Genomic DNA, 20,509 nt, shown 5'->3' with positions numbered 1-20,509 from the left:
TCATGTGTCTTCACTTCTCTTTCTTTAGAAATAAACATATAAACATTTAAGGTAGCCAAACTTCCAAGTTTTTCTAATATAATTCACTTTTAGACTTGTTTATAGGAACTCACTATTATACTATTGGGAACATACATGTTCCAAGACTTAAAATTAATTTAATAGATTACATCTGAAATTACAAAATTTGACTTTTTTTCCTGAAAGTTGTAAAAGATGTATCATTCTCTTTTCATGAATAATACTTTGATCTATTGCTTCCGAAATGTAAACAAAGTACTTTCAGAGCACAAACAAAGCAATTAATTCCAATTGCATGATTGGTGAAGATTCATTTAAGTCTAGATATGTAAGTCATAAGTCTAAATCTCTGAGAAACCATATTATTGACATATTTTACATAAAATTTGAAAACAAAAGGAATAAGTTGTACAGCCACTTCTGAGTATGGCTCTCAACAGATTCTTAAACAATATTTATTAAAATAAAAACCTGCTCCCTTGTTTATATCTGAAATAAAATATATTGTGTGAGCAAAAAATTCATTCAGATTTTTCCATAACATCCTAGGAAAAAACATGAAAGAACGTTTTGGCCAACCCAATACTAAATCCTAAATATAAACAGTATAAATATTATATAGGAGAAGTTGGTAAAGAGTGAGAATAAAGAGGTAAAGAATGTAATGAATTCGGAAGTGAGTGAGGTATTGAAGATTTAAACTTTGGTATTGTGCAAGAAATAGATTGGAGGTTGAAATACAAGGGAAAATCAAATTGCAGGGCTTAGGAAATAGTGATTGGTGATTTGAAATCGATAATCTAGAAAAGAGATCTAAGTTAAAGCATAGGATGATGAGTTTGCCTTCCTGCTTCTGGTTTTGATATGACAACTGAGCATTTCAGCAAGCTGAAGTACCCATGTAGGTAGACATAGAGCTGGAGCTTGAATGAGGTCATTGGAATGTAAAGTCTAGATAAGAGACACAGCTTTGGGCACCATTAAAGTCTTATGTAGGAAATATAGAATCTCTTTGCATGATTTCGATATTGTCATTCTTCTAAAAAAGGCTACAGTATCAAGTCACCCTCCCCACAACCGAAGAAGTGATTGTAATAAGTAACAAATGCAACGTTGGGAAGCAAAGTATACTCAAATGGTTACGAGTTAACACAGTCCTCTCACTTGCACCATCCTTATTTGTAATGAATGACCCAATACATATATTTTTTTAAACAGAGAAAACATAATGTAGTTTTTTTTTATGGCAGTTAGAAAGGATGGATTACTCACCACTGAAGTTTGTCCATTAAAATGAGTGTAATAAAACTGGAAGCAAAATATTTACAGTGTTATGTTATACACATAAAATTAGAATAAAGAATGCTAAAAATACATAGTGGTGTATTAGATAATTCATATTTTGCTTTAGTTGTTTTGCATCTTTGTTGATTCTGCAGAATTTACCTATGACAAAATGTCAATTCAACTCTTGCATTAAGAGACATGTATTTTTCATGATATTGTTTCATATGGCGATATGTTGGATACTAGTCCTTTCAAGTAATCAGAGTACATTGAATAGAGTCATAAACAAAAAAAGCAGCAATCATTTACCCTCATTGTTAGCTTTACCCTCTAATGCATGGACATTCTTTGCAATCATTTGAACAGTATAATACATTCTTATTTTGATGAAGGGAATGTAAAAATTACATTTGTTTTTAGACTTAGTAAGTAAAGAAGTGCTCATATAATGATATTCCAAATTATCATAGCATATTAGTATTATTTTAAGCTTTAAGAGGACTATGATTTTTCAATACATAAGGCATTTGGTAATAGAGTCATCAAGTCTCTGGTTAGAGTTCCAGCATTTAGTGAATCCTCATCTGAGTACAGAAATCCTAAAAAATAGGACCTGTTAAATAAGCCTGTTAAAGTAGGGAATGCTTCATTCAGACACCATGATGATACCAAAGACTGAATGAGAAACAGGGAAGTTTTATTATCCAAGACTTAGAGCTTAATATTTTTATACTAAACAAGTAATTTTCCTTAAAAAGAGATGGAGCACAAGTCTGTCCAATTGAAATGAACCAGGGTTATTAACATAAAATAGGCTGAACAATTGGGATGCGCAAGTGTCACTAGGAAATAGCCCTGAAATTAAGAGCAGCATTTAGGCCCTGCTGCTGCTGCTAAGTCACGTCAGTCGTGTCCGACTCTGTGTGACCCCATAGACGGCCTCCCACCAGGCTCCCCCGTCCCTGGGACTCTCCAGGCAAGAACATTGGAGTGGGTTGCCATTTCCTTCTCCAATGCATGAAAGTGAAAAGTGAAAGTGAAGTCGTTCAGTCATCTCCGACTCTTGGTGATCCCATGGACTGCAGCCTACCAGGCTCCTCCGTCCATGGGATTTTCCAGGCAAGAGTACTGGAGTGGAGTGCCATTGCCTTCTCTGATTTAGGCCCTATGGTAGGGAAATAAATATTTTATTATAAGGAGTTTTGATGCAATTCTAGATGAGTTCTTAAATCCATAATGCTTCTTGAAATCTAACCTTAATTCAGGATATAATGATGTACATGGTGATATAACTTAATTTATTCATGTTACAATTGCTAGTGAGGGGAAAATTAGGCAACAGTGACAGTAACCACAGCCACAAGCTATTAATTTTAATGGAAACAGTGGCCTATGTTACAATGACCCAGGGCAAAATTTCACAATGGGCATGAAATATACATATATCAGCATTTGTTTTCTTTCTAACTATATGCACATTTATTATAACATATTAAGATGTTTATTTATAGAGTTTTTGTGTTTATGCTTTTGAAACTGCATTTTAAAAAATTGCAAATCTGATGGAATTTAGTATATATTGAAAACTAATAAACTTAAACACAAATTGTAAGTCTAGAGTGCTCAGATGTTTCCAGAAACTCTTTGTCTACAGGGACAGATAATTTTTAAAATGCAAACTTATCTATTAGCATTGCATATTTTGATGATAACACATTTTGTCTTTTTCTTGTTGCTTTCCATTTTAGAAAGTATTTAGTGTCTTAATTTCTTATTATTTGTGGCTATTTTGTTGATATTTTACTGATCAATTTGCAAAGAATTATGTCTGTTTCATTGGAAACCATGTGATATAATATTATTGCTTCAAATGTTGCAAGATATTCGATATAACAAAAATTGAAATTAGCCAATCATCACTATTGAACCACAGATTCTGAAAGACATTACAATGATTGTCCGATTTCTAGGTGGTTTTAATAGAGAGATTTAGATTGTTTTTTCTTCTCTTTCTTGTCTTTTTAAATTACCCATTACATGGTAACAATCCCAGCAGTATGGAGCTATGAAATTTCATAGGATGGTTACTTCTGTCACATTGTATCAAGTGATTTGATACAGTCATTATTCTGAAACAAGTTTAATGTAAGAATTAGACTATTGCACTTTATTGTCTTTATTTCTGGGAAGGTCACAATATATCGTGAAATAAGATCATCAATCTTTGAAAAAATCTGTTTTATTCCCAATAGAATCAAATTACTCTAAGGTAGTATAAGTAATTTCCATTTCCACAGATATACATTTACATATATATTTAAAATACCAAAACAAACCTTTTATTATTTTTTTAATTTATTTTAATTTTTATTTTATTTTTAAACTTTACAAATTGTATTAGTTTTGCCAAATATCAAAATGAATCCACCACAGGTATACATGTGTTCCCCATCCTGAACCCTCCTCCCTCCTCCCTCCCCATACCATCTTTCTGGGTCGTCCCAGTGCACTAGCCCCAAGCATCCAGTATTGTGCATCGAACCTGGACTGGCAACTCATTTCATACATGATATTATATATGTTTCAATGCCATTCTCCCAAATCTTCCCACCCTCTCCCTCTGCAATAGAGTCCATAAGACTGTTCTATACATCAGTGTCTCTTTTGCTGTCTCGTACACAGGGTTATTGTTAGCGAAACACCAATACAATATAATAATGCATATATATGGAATTTACAAAACAAACCTTTTAAAATTGTGAAAATAAATATTCTGTGATTTAGAGTAGCTTATGTAATTAGTAGCAGGATGGAGAGGGTTTTTTTAAAAAAATCATTTTGATATAATAAGACAAGAAATATCATACTGCGAAATATACAGTTGGGTTTTGCTGATTCTGTGAAATGCAGGCATGCTTTGCAGGAACACTCATAAGGCAGCATTTGGCTTTGTGAGTTCCACATGACCCAGAGTGGGGTTATCAATTCTTTCTGTGTTCTAAAAGAAACCAAACTAAGATATACTAAAGAATTGTAAGTCATTAGAACTGACATATTTACCTGTGACAACGACCAGCACACCTTGACTATAAAAGAAGCTGTTCACTCGCTAAGTCGTGTCTGACTTTTTGAAACCCTGTGGACTGCAGCACACTGGGCTCCTCTGTCCTCCATAATCTACCAGAGTTTGCTCAAATTCATGTCCATTGAGAAAGTGACACTGTCTAACCATCTCATCCTCTGCCACCCGCTTCTCCTTTTGCCTTCAATCTTTCTCATTCGGTTCAGTTGCTCAGTCAGATCCAACTCATTGCGACTCCATGGACTGCAGCATGCCAGGCTTCCCTGTCCATCACTAACTCCTGGAGCTTATTCAAACTCATGTCCACTGAGTCAGTGATGCCATCCAACCACCTCATCCTCTGTCATCCTGGTCTCCTCCTGCCTTCAATCTTTCCCAGCATTAGGGTCTTTTCCAATGAGTCAGTTCTTCACATCAGGTGGCCAAAGTATTGAAGTTTCAGCTTCAGTATCAGTCCTCCCAATGAATATTCTGACTTATTTCCTTTAGGATTGACTGGTTTGATCTCCTTGCAGTCCAGGGGACTCTCAAGAGTCTTCTCCAACACCACAGTTCAAAAGCATCAATTCTTTGGCCCTCAGCTTTCTTTATAGTCCAACTCTCACATTCATATGTGGGTACTGGAAAAGCCATAGCCTTGACTAGATGGACCTATGTTGGCAAAGTAACGTCTCTGCTTTTTAGTATGCTGTCTAGGTTTGTCATAGCTTTTCTTCCAAGGAGCAAATGTCTTTTAATTTCGTGGCTGTGATCGCCATCTGCAGTAATTTTTAAGCCCAAAACAATAATGTCTCACTTTTCCCATTATTTCCCCATCTATTTGCCATGAAGTGATGTGACTGGATGCCATCACTTATGCCATCTTTCCCATAATCATGGTCTTTTCCAATGAGTTGACTCATTGCACATCACATGGCCAAAGTATTGGAGTGTTTATTATATATTGTGACACAACAAATTACTTTAAAACTTTCATGGCTCACATCATATATTATCTCACCTTTTCTATACATGAGAAATCTAGAAGGAGCCCTGTTGGGTCCTATGCTTTTGGGTCTCTCCCAGGTTGCAAAAACTTTTGGAAAGGGCTTCAGTCATCTCTAGACTCACCTGAAGCAAGCTCCACTTCCAAACTCAGTCATATAGCTGTTGGCACACCTCATTTTCTCAAGATTGTTTTACTAAGGGCTTCAGGTCCTTGTTGGCTATTGGCCAGAGGCCATGATCAGGTCCTTGTCAGATGGACCTCCCATGAGGCAACTCAGTACATGTCAACCTACTTCATCTGATCAAGCAAGTGAAAAGATCCAGAGAAAGAGTATCTTCCAGCAAGATGAAAGTCACAGTTTTTACAGCTTCATCTTGGAAGTGACTTTCCATCACATTTGCCATATTCTCTTCGTTAGAAGTAAGTCTTTAGAGAAAGTCCACACTTAAAGGGGAGAGATATCTCACAAGGATGTGACTGCCAGGAGGCAAGGAGCAGTGGTAGCCATTTTAGAGGATTCCTACCATAAGGATTATATAGTAAATAAAATTGCCAAGGTACCTGGTAAGAATGGGATCAGCCCACTGAATATTATATAATTAAAATATTTCATGTATTCAAGAATGTATGTAAAGGTAGACCAGATGTCCACATCAGTCTTGGGTGATAATCTTATGGTGGTTCATGTTTTAATGGACATTTATTAAAACTTGGCTGAACAACTCTGTTTGACAAACACTCAACTGATTCTCATATTCTTTCTTTAGATATGACAATTCTATCAGCACACTTTCTTGCCTGTTTGCTAATCTTTCTCTGTACTATAACACTGCATATCTAAATTGATCCCTTATGTTAATTTTAGAATTAGTGCACAGAGAACTATCTTATTTAATAGTTACTGTACAGCATGTTAGTGTTCTCACCCATGTATGATCTAAATACTTGATGATTCTATTGGATGAGATGTAGAAAAAAGTTATTCCCTATGAAAGTGCCATTTTTTCGGTTAAAACAATTACCATACTTATTATAAACATTTGCAACCTTTCACTGAAGTTTGACATTTGTCAATGTTAACACTAGAATGGCATTTTGGTTTAGCATTGTTTAAATGTTAAATCAAGCTCTGGATATTTAGAACTTTGTTCATTCACACTTACTTCCCCAAACAAATATAATTTTACTAAAATTACTGAATTAGTCATGCTATCAAAAATAAGCATAAAAATGCTAAACTTTTAAAAGAAGGATGATTTTTCCCCGGCCAAGCTTAAAATAAAATAACTAGACTCTGACAAGAACTGTCCTTCTAATTGCCACTTTTGGCTGTTTGCTAAAGAAAACCAATGTATTTATTCTGAAAACTCAGTTTATTCACTGCAAACTTTCCCTGTCTCTTGCAGTTTTAAAGGATCAAATTCTTGATTTGAAAGATCCTTTCTCCCTTTTTTAGCAGTATCTTACTTTTTTCAAATAAGGCATCACTTTTTTATGTTTCTATTTTTATTAAGCATAGTCCATCATCACTAAGGTTCAGCTATTCCCTCAGATGATTTCCTTCCATCCCTGTGTCTTAGTTTTCTTTCTCCCAGAAATGAATAAAAGCATGGAGAAAGTAATAAGATACTTCACTGTGCTTCACTTTGCTGAAGTTGGGAGGTCTCACCTTATAATCAGGACAAGGTAACCTAAGTGCAAAACACCCCATTATCACTTGCTGGTACATTAACCACTCTGATGGATTCGCACTTGCTACTAATGAATGCTTAATTAGAACACACATGCACAAATTCTTTACCAAAGTAGACCTAGCAGCAATTTTCCTTTATTTACAGAAACTACAAGTTTAAGGAGATCTGTGTTATGCTTTGCTTTTGTTTTTGATAAACTTTTAAAAGATAACCTGTGTTTCAAATAGTTAAACAGGACAGTAATTTCTTTATACCAAGTGCACATTAGCCTACACAGCCCTCACCAACTAAGGAGGAAGACAATTAAGTAGACTTCATAAACTTTGCAATTGTAAATTCACCTTTCAAACATAATGGACCAATAGACCAGAATCCAGCCTATATTCTCACTCTCAGTCCAATAAGTTTCACGAATCTGAACCTGGTTTTTCTGGAGAACTCTATTAAGAAAATCACCCAGCATCACCTTACTATCTGATATGTGAATAGAACTTCTTAAAACCTTGCTATTAAGCAGAAAGCATATTTACTGTGAGAATACAGCTCATAGAATCAGTGTAACAACTGTGCACATGGCTAGTGGAGAGGATAAATCTTCAACTAGTTATAAATAAATATCTGATATTGGTGACTATTAAAATTTCATTTCACTTAGGCAACCTATTTTATATTTTATTCATTTCCTCTTAGGAAACCTATTTAGTTTTAATATATATTTGAAAAAAAATTGTACTTACAGAAAAGCTAAAAATTTTTGCAACTCGCATATGCACTTTGCAAATCTTCACCTATTGTTAATGTTTTCTTCTATATACTTTATAATTTTCTCTATCTGCATAATATTTTCTGAAGCATTTGAAAGTAAAATGTATAAATCATGGTACTTTACCTGTTATATTTACCCATACATATTCTAGGGAGTACTTATTAAAAATAAGGATTTGTATCTTATACATAAATACAGTGTATTTATCAGCCCAATAACCTATTTAATTGACACAGTACTTTTATTTAAACTGATATTGACACTCTAGTCTTGTCATTTGACCCAATCATGTCCTTTATAGCATTTACAGCATTCCTACATCCAAATTAAGATCACATTATATTTAGTTGTAATTTCTCTTTTGTTTCTTCGATTGTATGCATTTCCTTGGCCTTTTAAAAATTGTAAAAAAAAATTGTAAAATTGACATGTTTGAAAAAAGTCTTAAGAGAATGTTTCTCATTTTGCATTTGATATTTCCTCATGATTAGACTCAGGTTGTGTATTCTAAAGTGATATGCAAACAGAAGTATGGAAGTGAAAGTGAAGTCGCTCAGTCGTGTCCGACTCTGCGACCCCGTGGACTGTAACCTACCAGGCTCCCCCGTCCATGGGATTCTCCAGGCAAGAATACTGGAGTGTGTTGGCATTTCCTTCTCCAGGGAATCTTCCCGACCCACAGATTGAACCTGGGTCTCCTGCCTTGCAGACAGATGCTTTAACCTCTGAGCCAAATAGAAGTATAGGCATAGTAAAAATAACTTGGCAGAGGACAAGAGTTTGGATCCTAGGGCAAGTGTTGTAACAACAGTTAAGTCTTAGTAATACAATGTATAGGATCCAAACCCTATCTCCATGAGTATAGGCTGATCATTCACATCTAAAACATTTTAATAGAGGGCTAATTTTTTTAATATTAAGCATAGATTGCCTGGTTCTTGGTGAATAGACAAGCAGTAAATAGTTGACAATGATGAAATTCAAGCAAAGGGACTCTTTAAGAGACCTACAATAAGAACATAATTTCTTAGAAGAACTGAGATACTTTAAACTGACTAGTCATTTGGAAAAATTATTTTGCCCAGGGCTGGAGTTGACTAAATAACTCCAAGCTTGCTAAGATTAACCATAGACATCTGTGCATCTTCAAATGCCTTCTCTCCACATTTTTAAGCTCATTTCTCATTACTGGTTTGTCTGTTTAGTTTCTTATTTAAAAAGAATATGTGATTAGATCAGGCTGCTCAGTGATGTTTCCTTCTAGCTCCAATACCTCAAGTCTAATTCCACCTGCTTCAGTTTGTCAAACTGTCAAATTTCCAGTCTTTCCCCCTGTAAGTGTGCTTGCATGCCTTTGTGCTAAGTTGCTTTAGTTGTGTTTGATCCTTTGCGACCTTATGGACGGTAGCCCACCAAGGATCCTCTGTCCATGGGATTGTCCAAGCAAGAATATTGGAGTGGATTCAGGAAGACCCCCTCCTCCAGGGAATCTTCCTGACCCGGTGATGAGACCTGTGTCTCATGTCTCCTTTATTGGCAGGTGGGTTCTTTACCACTAGCGCCACCTGGGAAGTCTAGGTAATAGACTCTATTACCTAGAGTCTAATAAAAGTTTCTTCATGTGTAGAAAGGGATTTATTTTTATTATTTCTATTTTAAAATGTAGATACCTTTTTACCCTATGTATAGTAACTTTAGATAATCTGTTCTCAGAGCATGTTTTAAACTAGAAGATGTTCTCATCCACTTTTTTCTTTGAAGAAAACTGAAAAATTGATAAAAAGCAGTTCTTGCTTACAAAATTGTTTACAGTATTAGCCACAATCAAGAGCTTTACTTCATACTAACTTTGTAATAAACACAGTATGACCTACTCTGGTTTCAAATGAGCTGGGCCATTTTGGTCCATTAGGTAATCCATTACCTACTGCCTGTACTAGTATATTTGGCTTCTGTATAAGACACCCTGCTTGGTGTGCCTTCTTACACATAGTCTGTGCCCACTCTCTAGAATGGCACCAGGTGTGTATAGAGTAAGCATTCAAAAGGGATCTGATGTCCAGTCCTTTCTCATTTTCGCTCAACTTTGTGGGCCTCAGGTTATGCAACTGTCACCCTGAAAGATCTAAAATTCAAAATTGGTTGCAACTTCTTCAGTTTTTGTCTTTTCATCGTTTTTGAACACAACCTTGACCATAACTTCTGGAAATCACTTATACAGTTATTATCTGCATTTCGTGAGAAGAAATGATATTTACTCAGTATCCTCTTGTAAAAGAGCTTGTGCTGAACATCAATCTCTCTTAAAATATTTTTCATGTTAAATGTAGACTTTCTGTCTCTGCTTCTTTGCCTCAGCAGTAGCAGAATGTTCTTACTCTAAATATAAAATTATATTAAAAAAGCAAGAAACAATATTTTCTTTAATTAGCTTCTTCCTTTAGGGGTTTTAGAAGAGGGGTTATGACTTGACAAAGATCCTTCCCATCTGTTTCTGTTTGCTTGCTTTTATTTTGACTTCCTTTCGTTGTCTTATCAAATATCACATGAATCATTAACATTTGTTTTCATCGCTTCTTTTGGTTTCTCTTACTTTATATAATTAAGACATTATGCTGAGAAAAGTTTAGGGCTACTACATTTCATATTAGCCTAATATTCTTTAAGTAAATATTAAATGTTCTAGATAAATGATCTTATATGTTTGCCATCTGTTATAGTCCTATTTTTCTCAGCTCTGGAGTAGTAAGATATGGGTACATACAACTTTTTTGTGAAAACAGCAAACTTCATTCAATTACAGGTGTCTGGATATAAGTTTTGACCAAATAGATGCTATTTTTAATAAAGCTACTTCCTAACAGAAATGTAATTTATTAATCTCTTTGTGCAAAAACCAAAAAGCAAGAGATCCTTGTGTATGTTTTATTCTATTCAAAACTGTTCTATTCAAAACAGTTCTATTCAAAACTGGAATATATACCTATCCGCATACTGAGTAATACTTTTCAGTGACACAGTCCCTTGTTAATGTTTCCATGAAAGCATTGGATTTCTGGTGTAATCCACCTAAGCAATTTGAAATTGTTCCAGTTTGTAATAAAATCTCATCATATATTGTGATTGTTGTTGAACAAACTTCATTAACTTTTTAAAATAAATGATCAAGCTATTTAATACTTTAGTTTCATATATGGAATATGAGCTAAATTCTATATCTGTTTATATGTATTAGATGCTATAAATAACTACATATAATAATAGGTACAAAATATTAAATCAGTGTGTATGTATAACTGAATCACTTTGCTGTACACCTGATACTAACACAATACTGTAAATCAACAATACTCTAATATAAAATAAAAATGAAATTAAAAAAGTAAATATAATTCACAAACACAAAACAGAACTAGATTAAAACATGAGATTCATTTTCATAAGGATTTTAAAATATTTTCTTTAACTCATCTGTAGATCTAAATCTGCATAATAACAGTAAGCAGCATACAAAAATTCATACCTACAATAAACTATTCAGTGATCTAGATACTTATTCATCAAATTAGAGCTGTAAGCATCAAATCACAATGAACTTTGGAACTATTAAAGGCATTTGTAATTTAAATAGTTTCACTCAATCCCTTCTCCCACATGCTTTTAATTAGAAGAGACTTTTTAATTAAGTACTCCCATGTACAGAGTGCCGCTTGATGATTTTTCTGTCATATCAGCCTCCCTTACAAAAGCAAATAATCATTGTGTCAAAGGAAGATATTTGCTCTGAAACCAAACTAGAAGAATTCTAGTTCTGATTTCAAGTTGTTCATTTGAGGCTTTGCATACTAAAAGGAAGCCTCTGTTTTCTGAGAAAATGCTGAGAACAGATTTACAAAACAGGGGGACGGATGGTATCAAGGTGTCTAAGGTTCAGTCCCTTCCTCTGCATCAGAGTCAGTGTATTTCCTCCAGTAATCTTCCAATTGCTTTTTAGAGGAAGTGACATAATGGAATAGATGTGGATTCAAGTAAATATCAATTCATTGCATATCTATTTTCTAGTTCTTTGAAAATGTGTAGAATAACTTAAATTTTTTAGGCTTTAATAGCCTGTTTGTAAAAGGCACTAAGAATACATTTTTTGTTGAGTTGTTGAAAAATTTAGATTTGAAATCTGTAAAGTGCCCTGAACACAATAGACTCTCAGAAGATATTATCTATGCTGTTCATAATTATTATTACCTTTATTTCCAATTTGCATGCTAAGTCGCTTCAGTTTTGTCTGATTGTGCAAACCTATGGACTGTAGCCTGCCAGGCTCTTCTGTCCATGGGATTCTCTAGGCAGGAGTGGGTTGCCATGCCCTTTTCCAGGGGATCTTCCAGACTCAGGGATTGAACCTTCGTCTCTTAAGTCTCCTGCATTGGCAAGCAAGTTCTTTACCACTAGCACCACCTGGGAAGCTCCTATTTCCAGTTGATTTGATCGTAAAACAATTCTTTCCCAGTTGAAATATCAGGGAATGATTACTTCGTAAACCATGCTCAGCATCAGGAAAAATGTTTCTTGGTGGCCAAGAAATACAGAAATAAAGATGATATAGGAAATGATGGGGAGAAGGCAATGGCACCCCATTCCAGTACTCTTGCCTGGAAAATCCCATGGACGGAGGAGCCTGGTAGGCTGCAGTCCATGGGGTCGCTAGGAGTCGGACACGACTGAACAACTTCACTTTCACTTTTCACTTTCATGCATTGGAGAAGGAAATGGCAACCCACTCCAGTGTTCTTGCCTGGAGAATCCCAGGGACGGGGGAGCCTGGTGGGCTGTCGTCTCTGGGGTCGCACAGAGTCGGACACGACTGAAGCGACTTAGCAGCAGCTAGGGCTCCATCACTTTGCCTACTGTTTGAAGAGTCAGGCAAGGACAGAGTATTGGAATACTTATTACATAACATAAAACCACGGCACAGTTTGAATTATGGGCCCATGGATTTTATCTAGCACTCTTGCCATTAGGCTTGCTCCCAGGTGGTTTGTTATCGGAGGCCGAAGATAGACCTATAGTCCCATAACTCAGAAGCCTGCTGTTAGCTCTCTGGGTACATCCATATTTGATTATTTGCTGTAGATTAGCAGGTCAATATAATTTCTCAGGAACAACATAAAATTATTTAAAACTTTTTTTTTTCCTTACAGATTCAGATTTATCCATAAGTATGTTTCAATAAGGGCTTCCCTTGTGGCTCAGTGGGAAACATTGTTGCTGCAGTGCAGGAGGTGTGAATTTGATCCCTGAGTGGGGAAGATTCCCCTGGAGAAGGAAATGGCAACACACTACCTTATTTTTGCCTGGGAAATCCCATGGACAGGGGAGCCTAGCAGGCTGCAGTCCATGGGGTCACAAGGAGTCCATGAACAAGACTTAGTGACTAAATAAATGTTTTAATAAATATGACAAAATTATAAAGTAGAATTGCTTCAAAGTTAGGCTTTGTAGACAAAAGGAGAGAGAGTTACTCTTCTAGAGTCGGTCTGTGCCTGATAAATTTCTATTTCCAGTTAATTCTAAGGCAGATAATCCTTGATATCTAAGTATTATTTAACCATGGAAATGCCTTAACTATAACTATTGGAATCTATTTTACAGCCAGCATTTTTAATGCTTGATGCTTTCCACCTGTTATGAACATGAGTCAAAAATTTTAGACATATTTATTAAAAGTAATTGTTATAGTCGACTAAATACTGAGCACATAAATATGTTTATAATTTTTATAAACATATTTTGTATATTGCTGCAATAAAAATCTTACAAAATTATCGTTATATTTTTAATGTATATATTTTTTGTTTTAAAATTTAGTTTCAGATAGACTTTAAAATCTCTAAATGCTAAAAGAATTATTTTTAGCACATAAGCATGTTAATTAATTAATTTCTCCAAAAGTTTAACATTTGAGACTGCATTAAAAGCTTTAAAGAAAGCATCATGGGGAAGCATTCTCCTTCTGATACTGATGGGGAAAGAATTACGGCTGCTGCTTTTGTGGGTCTCGCCATGTAAGAGACTTCTCATATATAACATCAAAGTGAGACAAAGTGCTATGAAGTTGATTCTTAGGGTGAGCTCTATTAAGAGATGTTTAGTAAGACAGCAATGCAAGCAGGGAAGGAGGAGGTACTTATTTTGAAGCTTCTAGAAGGAATAACAGACCTCAGCAGTGCAGAGCTTGGTGTGCGACCGGGTCACTGCATGAGGGAGAGGGGTGACAGATAAGATTAGAGAAGAAAGTCAATGTCAATTGTATAGAACCTGGATGAAGAATCTGGCTAGTGGATCTTTTAAAACAACGTGTGTGCTGTGTGCCCAGTTGTATCCAGCTCTTTGCGATCCCAAGGACAGTAGTTCACCAGGCTCCCCTGTCCATGAGATTCTCCAGGCAAGAATATTGGAGTGGGTTGCCGTTTCCTTCTCCTTATAACAATGTGCAAACATACAATGATTGATGATTAATGAATGACTTTTGTATAACCATTCTTTGCTACTGCATTCCTTCTCCTAATATGCTATAGGTATCACAGAAGATTAGAAAATAATCTTTAAGGCTTTAATTTTTTCTTTAATGGAAAAAGACTTTTAAGAATTCATAATCTTGAGATGTTAATTTTGAGCAAATCATTTCTTTTCCACAAGTATTTTGAATGACTTCACTGAATAAAATTTGAATTTTGAAGACAGATGTTTCTCCTCCCCTCTCTAATCTTAGGAATCATTGTCTACTAAAAAAAAAAAAAAGAATGAGAATGAAATCTTCAATATAAGTGAATATACAATGATAGAAATATTGAGATAAATTGGAAGGAAAGAAAAGTTGGGTTAAATTAAATAAAGACTAAGAATTAGAAAATTTTGGTAAAAAGCATCAGTATTCTACTTCTTGGAGAAGGCAAAGGCACCCCACTCCAGTACTCTTGCCTGGAAAATCCCCATGGATGGAGGAGCCTGGTGGGCTGCAGTTCATGGGGTCGCTAAGAGTTGACACAACTGAGCAAATTTACTTTCACTTTTCACTTTCATGCATTGGAGAAGGAAATGGCAACCCACTCCAGTGTTCTTGCCTGGAGAATCCCAGGGACGGGGAAGTCTGGTGGGCTGCCATCTATGGGGTCGCACGGAATTGGACAAGACTGAAGCGACTTAGCAGCAGACTTAGCAGCATTCTACTTCTTTGGTTGTTTCTATAATTTCTATTACTAGATTTTAAAACCGTTTAGTTGCTTTAGTTAGTAAAAATCATTATCAAAAATATCTATTAGGAGTTCTGATTTTTAGATACATGATACTAAGAATATGAAAAACTGAAGCTTTATTTTTAAATTTTTTATAATATTAGTTTAGGTTTATTTGGGCTTATTTATCTATTTTGTATATATAAACCACATGAAAATTATATCTGACTTGTTCATTCATTTGTTCATTCAGACCCATACTTATTGAACATTCACTGGGTGCTCAGATTATACCAATAAGCCAGAGTTCAAAATATCCTGGAGGCAAAGCTAAAACATGTGGTAGGAATATACAATTTTAGGTACATCAATATTTCTGTGAAGTAGAAAAATGGTTTAACATCGGTTTTAAGTTACTAATTACTGCAGATTATGTATAAGCACTCAATTAACTTAATGTTGAAGGTGAGATCTACAAATATTTAGACTGTGTTTCCTAAATAACTGTAGTTTATTTCTAGTTCCTTATGTATTAATTGTTAAAGTTACCAGACATTTTGCAAACACTTGCACTGCAATAAGCATTTTTCAAATGTTTAAAAACTTTCCTTTTCTATATACCTTCTACTGGAGAAGGCAATGGCACCCCACTCCAGTACTCTTGCCTGGAAAATCCCCATGGATGGAGGAGCCTGGTAGGCTGCAGTCCATGGGGTCGAGAAGAGTTGAACGCAACTGAGCGACTTCACTTTCACTTTCATGCATTGGAGAAGGAAATGGCAACCCACTCCAGTGTTCTTGCCTGGAGAATCCCAGGGACAGGGGAGCCTGGTGGGCTGCCGTCCATGGGGTTGCACAGAGTCGGATACGACTGAAGTGACTTAGCAGCAGCAGCAGCATACCTTCTACTATAGATATTAAATTATGTGAAATTTAAACATTTTATACAAATATTTCAAAAGTTTAAACCACACCATAAAGTGGACAGTTGAGAGGGTAATAGATTTATGTTTTGCTTTGTTTTTTCTCTGGATTTTTAATTTCTTATTTATGCTTCATTCTAGTAGATTTGTTGAAGATCTAATTTACTTTTCTTTTTCACATAGCTGTATTTCTCAACTGGTAAAAGTTGAGTAATATATTTGCATCTTAATATTTAATTATTCTATTAATCTCACTTCAAGGTGGAAAGATTATAGTTCATTGACATTGATGAAATAACCTGGATGACTTTCATATAAATAGCAACAAGTATGCACACGAGTTGCATTACATAGTATATTTAACAACACCTCTCAGTCTTTCATAATGGAGATATATCTGAGTGCATTCAGAAAAAAATTGGTTCTGCAAGCTTGGAGGAAGTAATAGTCATTCAACAGAAATCAACTAGCTTTGCATATCAGTCACACATACACATACTCTTACATATTTTCTGAGTGCTCTGTACTGATATCAAAATAGCAAATATATATTTATGAGAATTTATGAAATGCTGTATTCTTTTCAAACATATAAACTCAACGTAATTATGAAATGAACTTTGAGAATATGTGAAAAATGTTGCTTCCTAGATAAGTGAAGATAGAATAAAACCCACAAATTTTATATTGGGTTGTGTAGTTTTTATTTTCACATTTGTCTCCAAGATGTCATATAATTATTTTTTGTTGTTCATTTTTAGATGGAAGACTGTATTTGAAAACTACTGTCATGTACTGAATCTTTCCTGTTGAAGAAACCCATGTTATAGTAAAGAACTCTGCAGTCAGACGTTCGTCAGTGGAAAGTTTGGAAAAAAATAAAGTCCTTTTAAGGGAACTTCCTCAATTTTGTGTATTAATGCTCTTTAAAAGTTTAAGTATTCTACAAAAAAAAGGTTTTCCTTTATTGATTTTCATCTGTGGTTCATACCAGAGACCTGAGAATGTTTGTAAATGTACAAGTATCAAACTTCATACAGTTAATAACTGCAACTTTGCTGCTGGACACTTGTATACAGTTTAAAAGTAGGTCTGAATAAGACCTACCTTTGTTTTTTTAATGGAATGAACCATTTTCCTCTTCTGAAAATTCTGTGTCTGAGCACATCAAGACTCTTGTAGCACTGGTCACCTAGACTTACAGAATTATGTCCTCCAGAAACCAGCAAGAACACTTGGAAATAAACTTGTAGAGGACATAGAGGATTCCTAAAAAATCAGTAAATCACAGAATAATATTGTTACATTCTATTTTAAACTCTCTAACTGTGGTTTTTCTCCTGAAGATTTTTGTCCCATGTACTTTCCAAAAGACCAACAAATGGATATTGACAACAACCCCGTGAAATAACATTTTGCATATCTGAAGAGAAGCATTGGATATAAGCCAAAAGGTTTCACTGAAGGTCTTTTTACCTTAAAAAATATATAAATGTAACATGTTTTCATTCCAAACTGGTAGTGGTATAGAGAACTTAAAATGATCAGGATGCTTCTTCTTCAAACTGTTGGTCACATGTACAGTATATAAACATAAAACATACAAGGAAGGTATTATGTATGCAGTAGTATACTAGAGTTTAGGAAAATGAAAATTTTAGAAAATATGTTTTGTCACCCTGTTGGTCAGAAAGACACCTTTCTGGTTTTAACGCATGCAGGCATGTAAATATTTGTCTGGAGTCACAGTATTAATGAATGAGATCTTATGCATCTGGTGACAACAGAACTCTGTGTCAGCCACTTTTATTTGTATATTGAACCCTAGTTAGTGCCCCAAACTGCACTATTGAGAATGGATTGTGGCTGAATAGTAAATCAAAACACCAGAAATATTTTTATATGTTAATGTCATATTATGTTAATGTTGCTGAAAGACAAAACCTAACAAACTCTTGATCCTTGATGTATCAGTCCAATACCATGTAGCGCTGAGTGATAAAGTTCAAATGTGTTGTGCTTCCCCCCCTGGTCAGAGGGAAGGGTGCCTATGTGTTATTTTCACTGTCTTCTTGAGAGTTACCATATGTGTTTTCACTTTTGTGCAGATAACTGGAAGTCAAGCTGCAAACAGTGCTTACTACAAGCTGAAGTTACCTTCTCTTTGTTTTTACATACTTTGAGTTACACCTTTAAAGACTGAAATCATAAGTCAGTACAGTTGCTGGACATTTTATGATTTTGCTGTCATCTTAAAATTTTATGATCCTAACATTATTTATTACCATAAATAGCAAAATCTTAAATGGCCAAGGAAACTAGCTTAAACATGTTTAAAGATAGTTCTCATTGGCTATTAATGATTTGGTTAAGAAATTAACATTATAGATACACTGGCACTAAGCTTCTATAGTTTTTAGGTCTTCCTTGCAATACTGAAACATATTTCTTTTGTGTAGCTCGCTATTAACCAGCTAAGGCCATTTTTAATACAATAAAAAGGTTATATATGCAGTTCCTATTTTTAGCTTGCTTAAAAGGGAGCAATATTTTTATTTAAAACACTGTTAGTAAGTGCTTTCTAGAAACTTGGTTTTCTAAGCATAATTCTTCCATAAACATCTTTTGTTATTTGAACACAAGAGATTTTATTCCTTGTTGTATGTATCTCTTGCTTTTCCCTGTATGCAGTCTTTAAAGGATTATAACACTTAAAATCAGAGGGACTTGTGGCAACCTTTTGAATCATACATTTTTGAAAGCTTTTTTTTAAAAGCCCACAACTTCCATAAGTAGTAATCAGCCATTGCTCTGCTTCTTGCATAGAGTCACCTGTTAAGTAGGTTGAATAGTTTTAAAATACATATTTTCCAGACCTTTGAGAATGCTTTAGTGTTTGGTTCACTATAAAAGGAAATTTTAGAAAGGAATAAAAAAAAAGCTATCAGCTATATGCTAAGAGAGAATCTTACTAACATGTTGTAAATATTACAAGTCAAGAAAGTTATTTTAAGTCTGTAACTTAAGTTTTTTACCCTTTATTAGTTATACAGGTTGGTTTAAAATTCATTTTTTGGTTTAAACAAGTGAAATTGTGCCCATTTTATGGTTTCCATGCTTTTGTAATCCTAAAATTATTAATGTCTAGTTGTTCTATATTATAACCACATTTGCGCTCTATGCAAGCCCTTGAAACAGAACATACTCATCTTCATGTAGGACCTATGAAAATTGTCTATTTTTATCTATATATTTAAAGTTTTCTAAAAATGATAAAAGGTTATTACGAATTTTGTTGTACAAAATCTGTACAAAAATCTGTTTTTACATCATAATGCAAGAATTGGAAATTTTTCTATGGTAGCCTAGTTCTTTGAGCCTGGTTTCAATGTGAGAACCACGTTTACTGTTATTGTATTTAATTTTCTTTTTCTTTTCAACAATCTCCTAATAAAACTGTCTGAAATCTCCCAGTGACTTTATTTATAGTTCATCTTTATTAAATTTTGTGAAATGCACAGCATTGAAGGAATATTTACTTTCTAATGGGAGGCATCTAAAAACAACATAAGTCAGCTCTTTACAATATGAAGGGAACAATGCTCAATGATTTTATTTAACATGCAACTGCTTCTATCTCTAATATGAATTACTGCGGTGAAAAACATCATAAAAGCACACTCTGTAGTTATTGTTTAACAAGCAGATTTTCCATATTTTGTTTCTTGCCAGCTAAGCAAACTGCCCACATATACATGATTTATTTATGTACATTTTTCAGTTTATGAAGCTGTTATTTGTACCTTTTTCCTTTATATTCTTATATTCCCATGATTCTTATTTCACAAAGCTTTGTGCTGAATAATGTAAAGGAGACATGTTGATGGAACAAAATATATTATTCCCATATCTATAGGAGTGTAGATTTGTAACTCTAACTCAGTGTTTTGTTTTTACTCTCTATCATTGAAAAAAAATGCTTTTAGAAACTTTGCAATTCCAATAGCCTTTAATAATATAAACGTCTTAACTAATCCAAAATGCCGCACTTAAGGAAATCACAGATACTCTGTGAATACTCCAAACATTCCCAAAAGAATGGAAAATGATTTTTTTTCTGTCTAAAGAAATTATTTCAATGAATTAACAAGTAGTGATAGATCCCTAATAAAAACCTCAAATGTTTATGTGACCACTACAAACACATTTTTGTCTTCTGTCCTCACAGGTTTATGTTGGTAAGACTTGTATTAGAATATCATATGGCCTCTGGATGTTAGCGGAATTTGGTAATGACTTAAGGTTTCTCCCCATGTGTTTTCATTGGCATTAGCAAATTTACAATATGAACAAAAGTTATTTATTACTAGAGGAGAGTAAATTATAAATAAAAGTTACATGGATTGCATTTTTACAATATGGGGAGTAGAGATGTTAATAGAATTAAAATATTGCAAATGACATTGTAAATATATCACTTTTCTTCATGTGTAGGCTTGGTGCTAACATTTATCTT

The 20,509-nt window shown here is 34.4% G+C and overlaps 1 protein-coding gene across 2 annotated transcripts in view; it reads left to right on the top strand.

Moving 5' to 3' along the window:
• DACH1 (dachshund family transcription factor 1) overlaps window positions 1–19,463 on the top strand; it is a 477,973-nt gene extending 458,510 nt beyond the window's left edge. For both annotated transcript variants that reach the window (XM_019971815.2, XM_070800335.1), the window contains one exon: window positions 16,755–19,463. In XM_019971815.2, coding sequence (XP_019827374.2) covers window positions 16,755–16,792 — 38 coding nt within the window. In that variant the 3' untranslated portion in view covers window positions 16,793–19,463. The remainder of the gene's footprint in view (window positions 1–16,754) is intronic.
• The last annotated feature ends 1,046 nt before the right edge of the window (window positions 19,464–20,509 follow it).

This window comes from Bos indicus, chromosome 12 (genome assembly GCF_029378745.1).
Source record: "Bos indicus isolate NIAB-ARS_2022 breed Sahiwal x Tharparkar chromosome 12, NIAB-ARS_B.indTharparkar_mat_pri_1.0, whole genome shotgun sequence".
NCBI lineage: Eukaryota > Metazoa > Chordata > Mammalia > Artiodactyla > Bovidae > Bos > Bos indicus.
The sequence above is the reverse complement of the archived record's forward strand: the minus strand, read 5'-3'. Positions and strand labels throughout refer to the sequence as shown.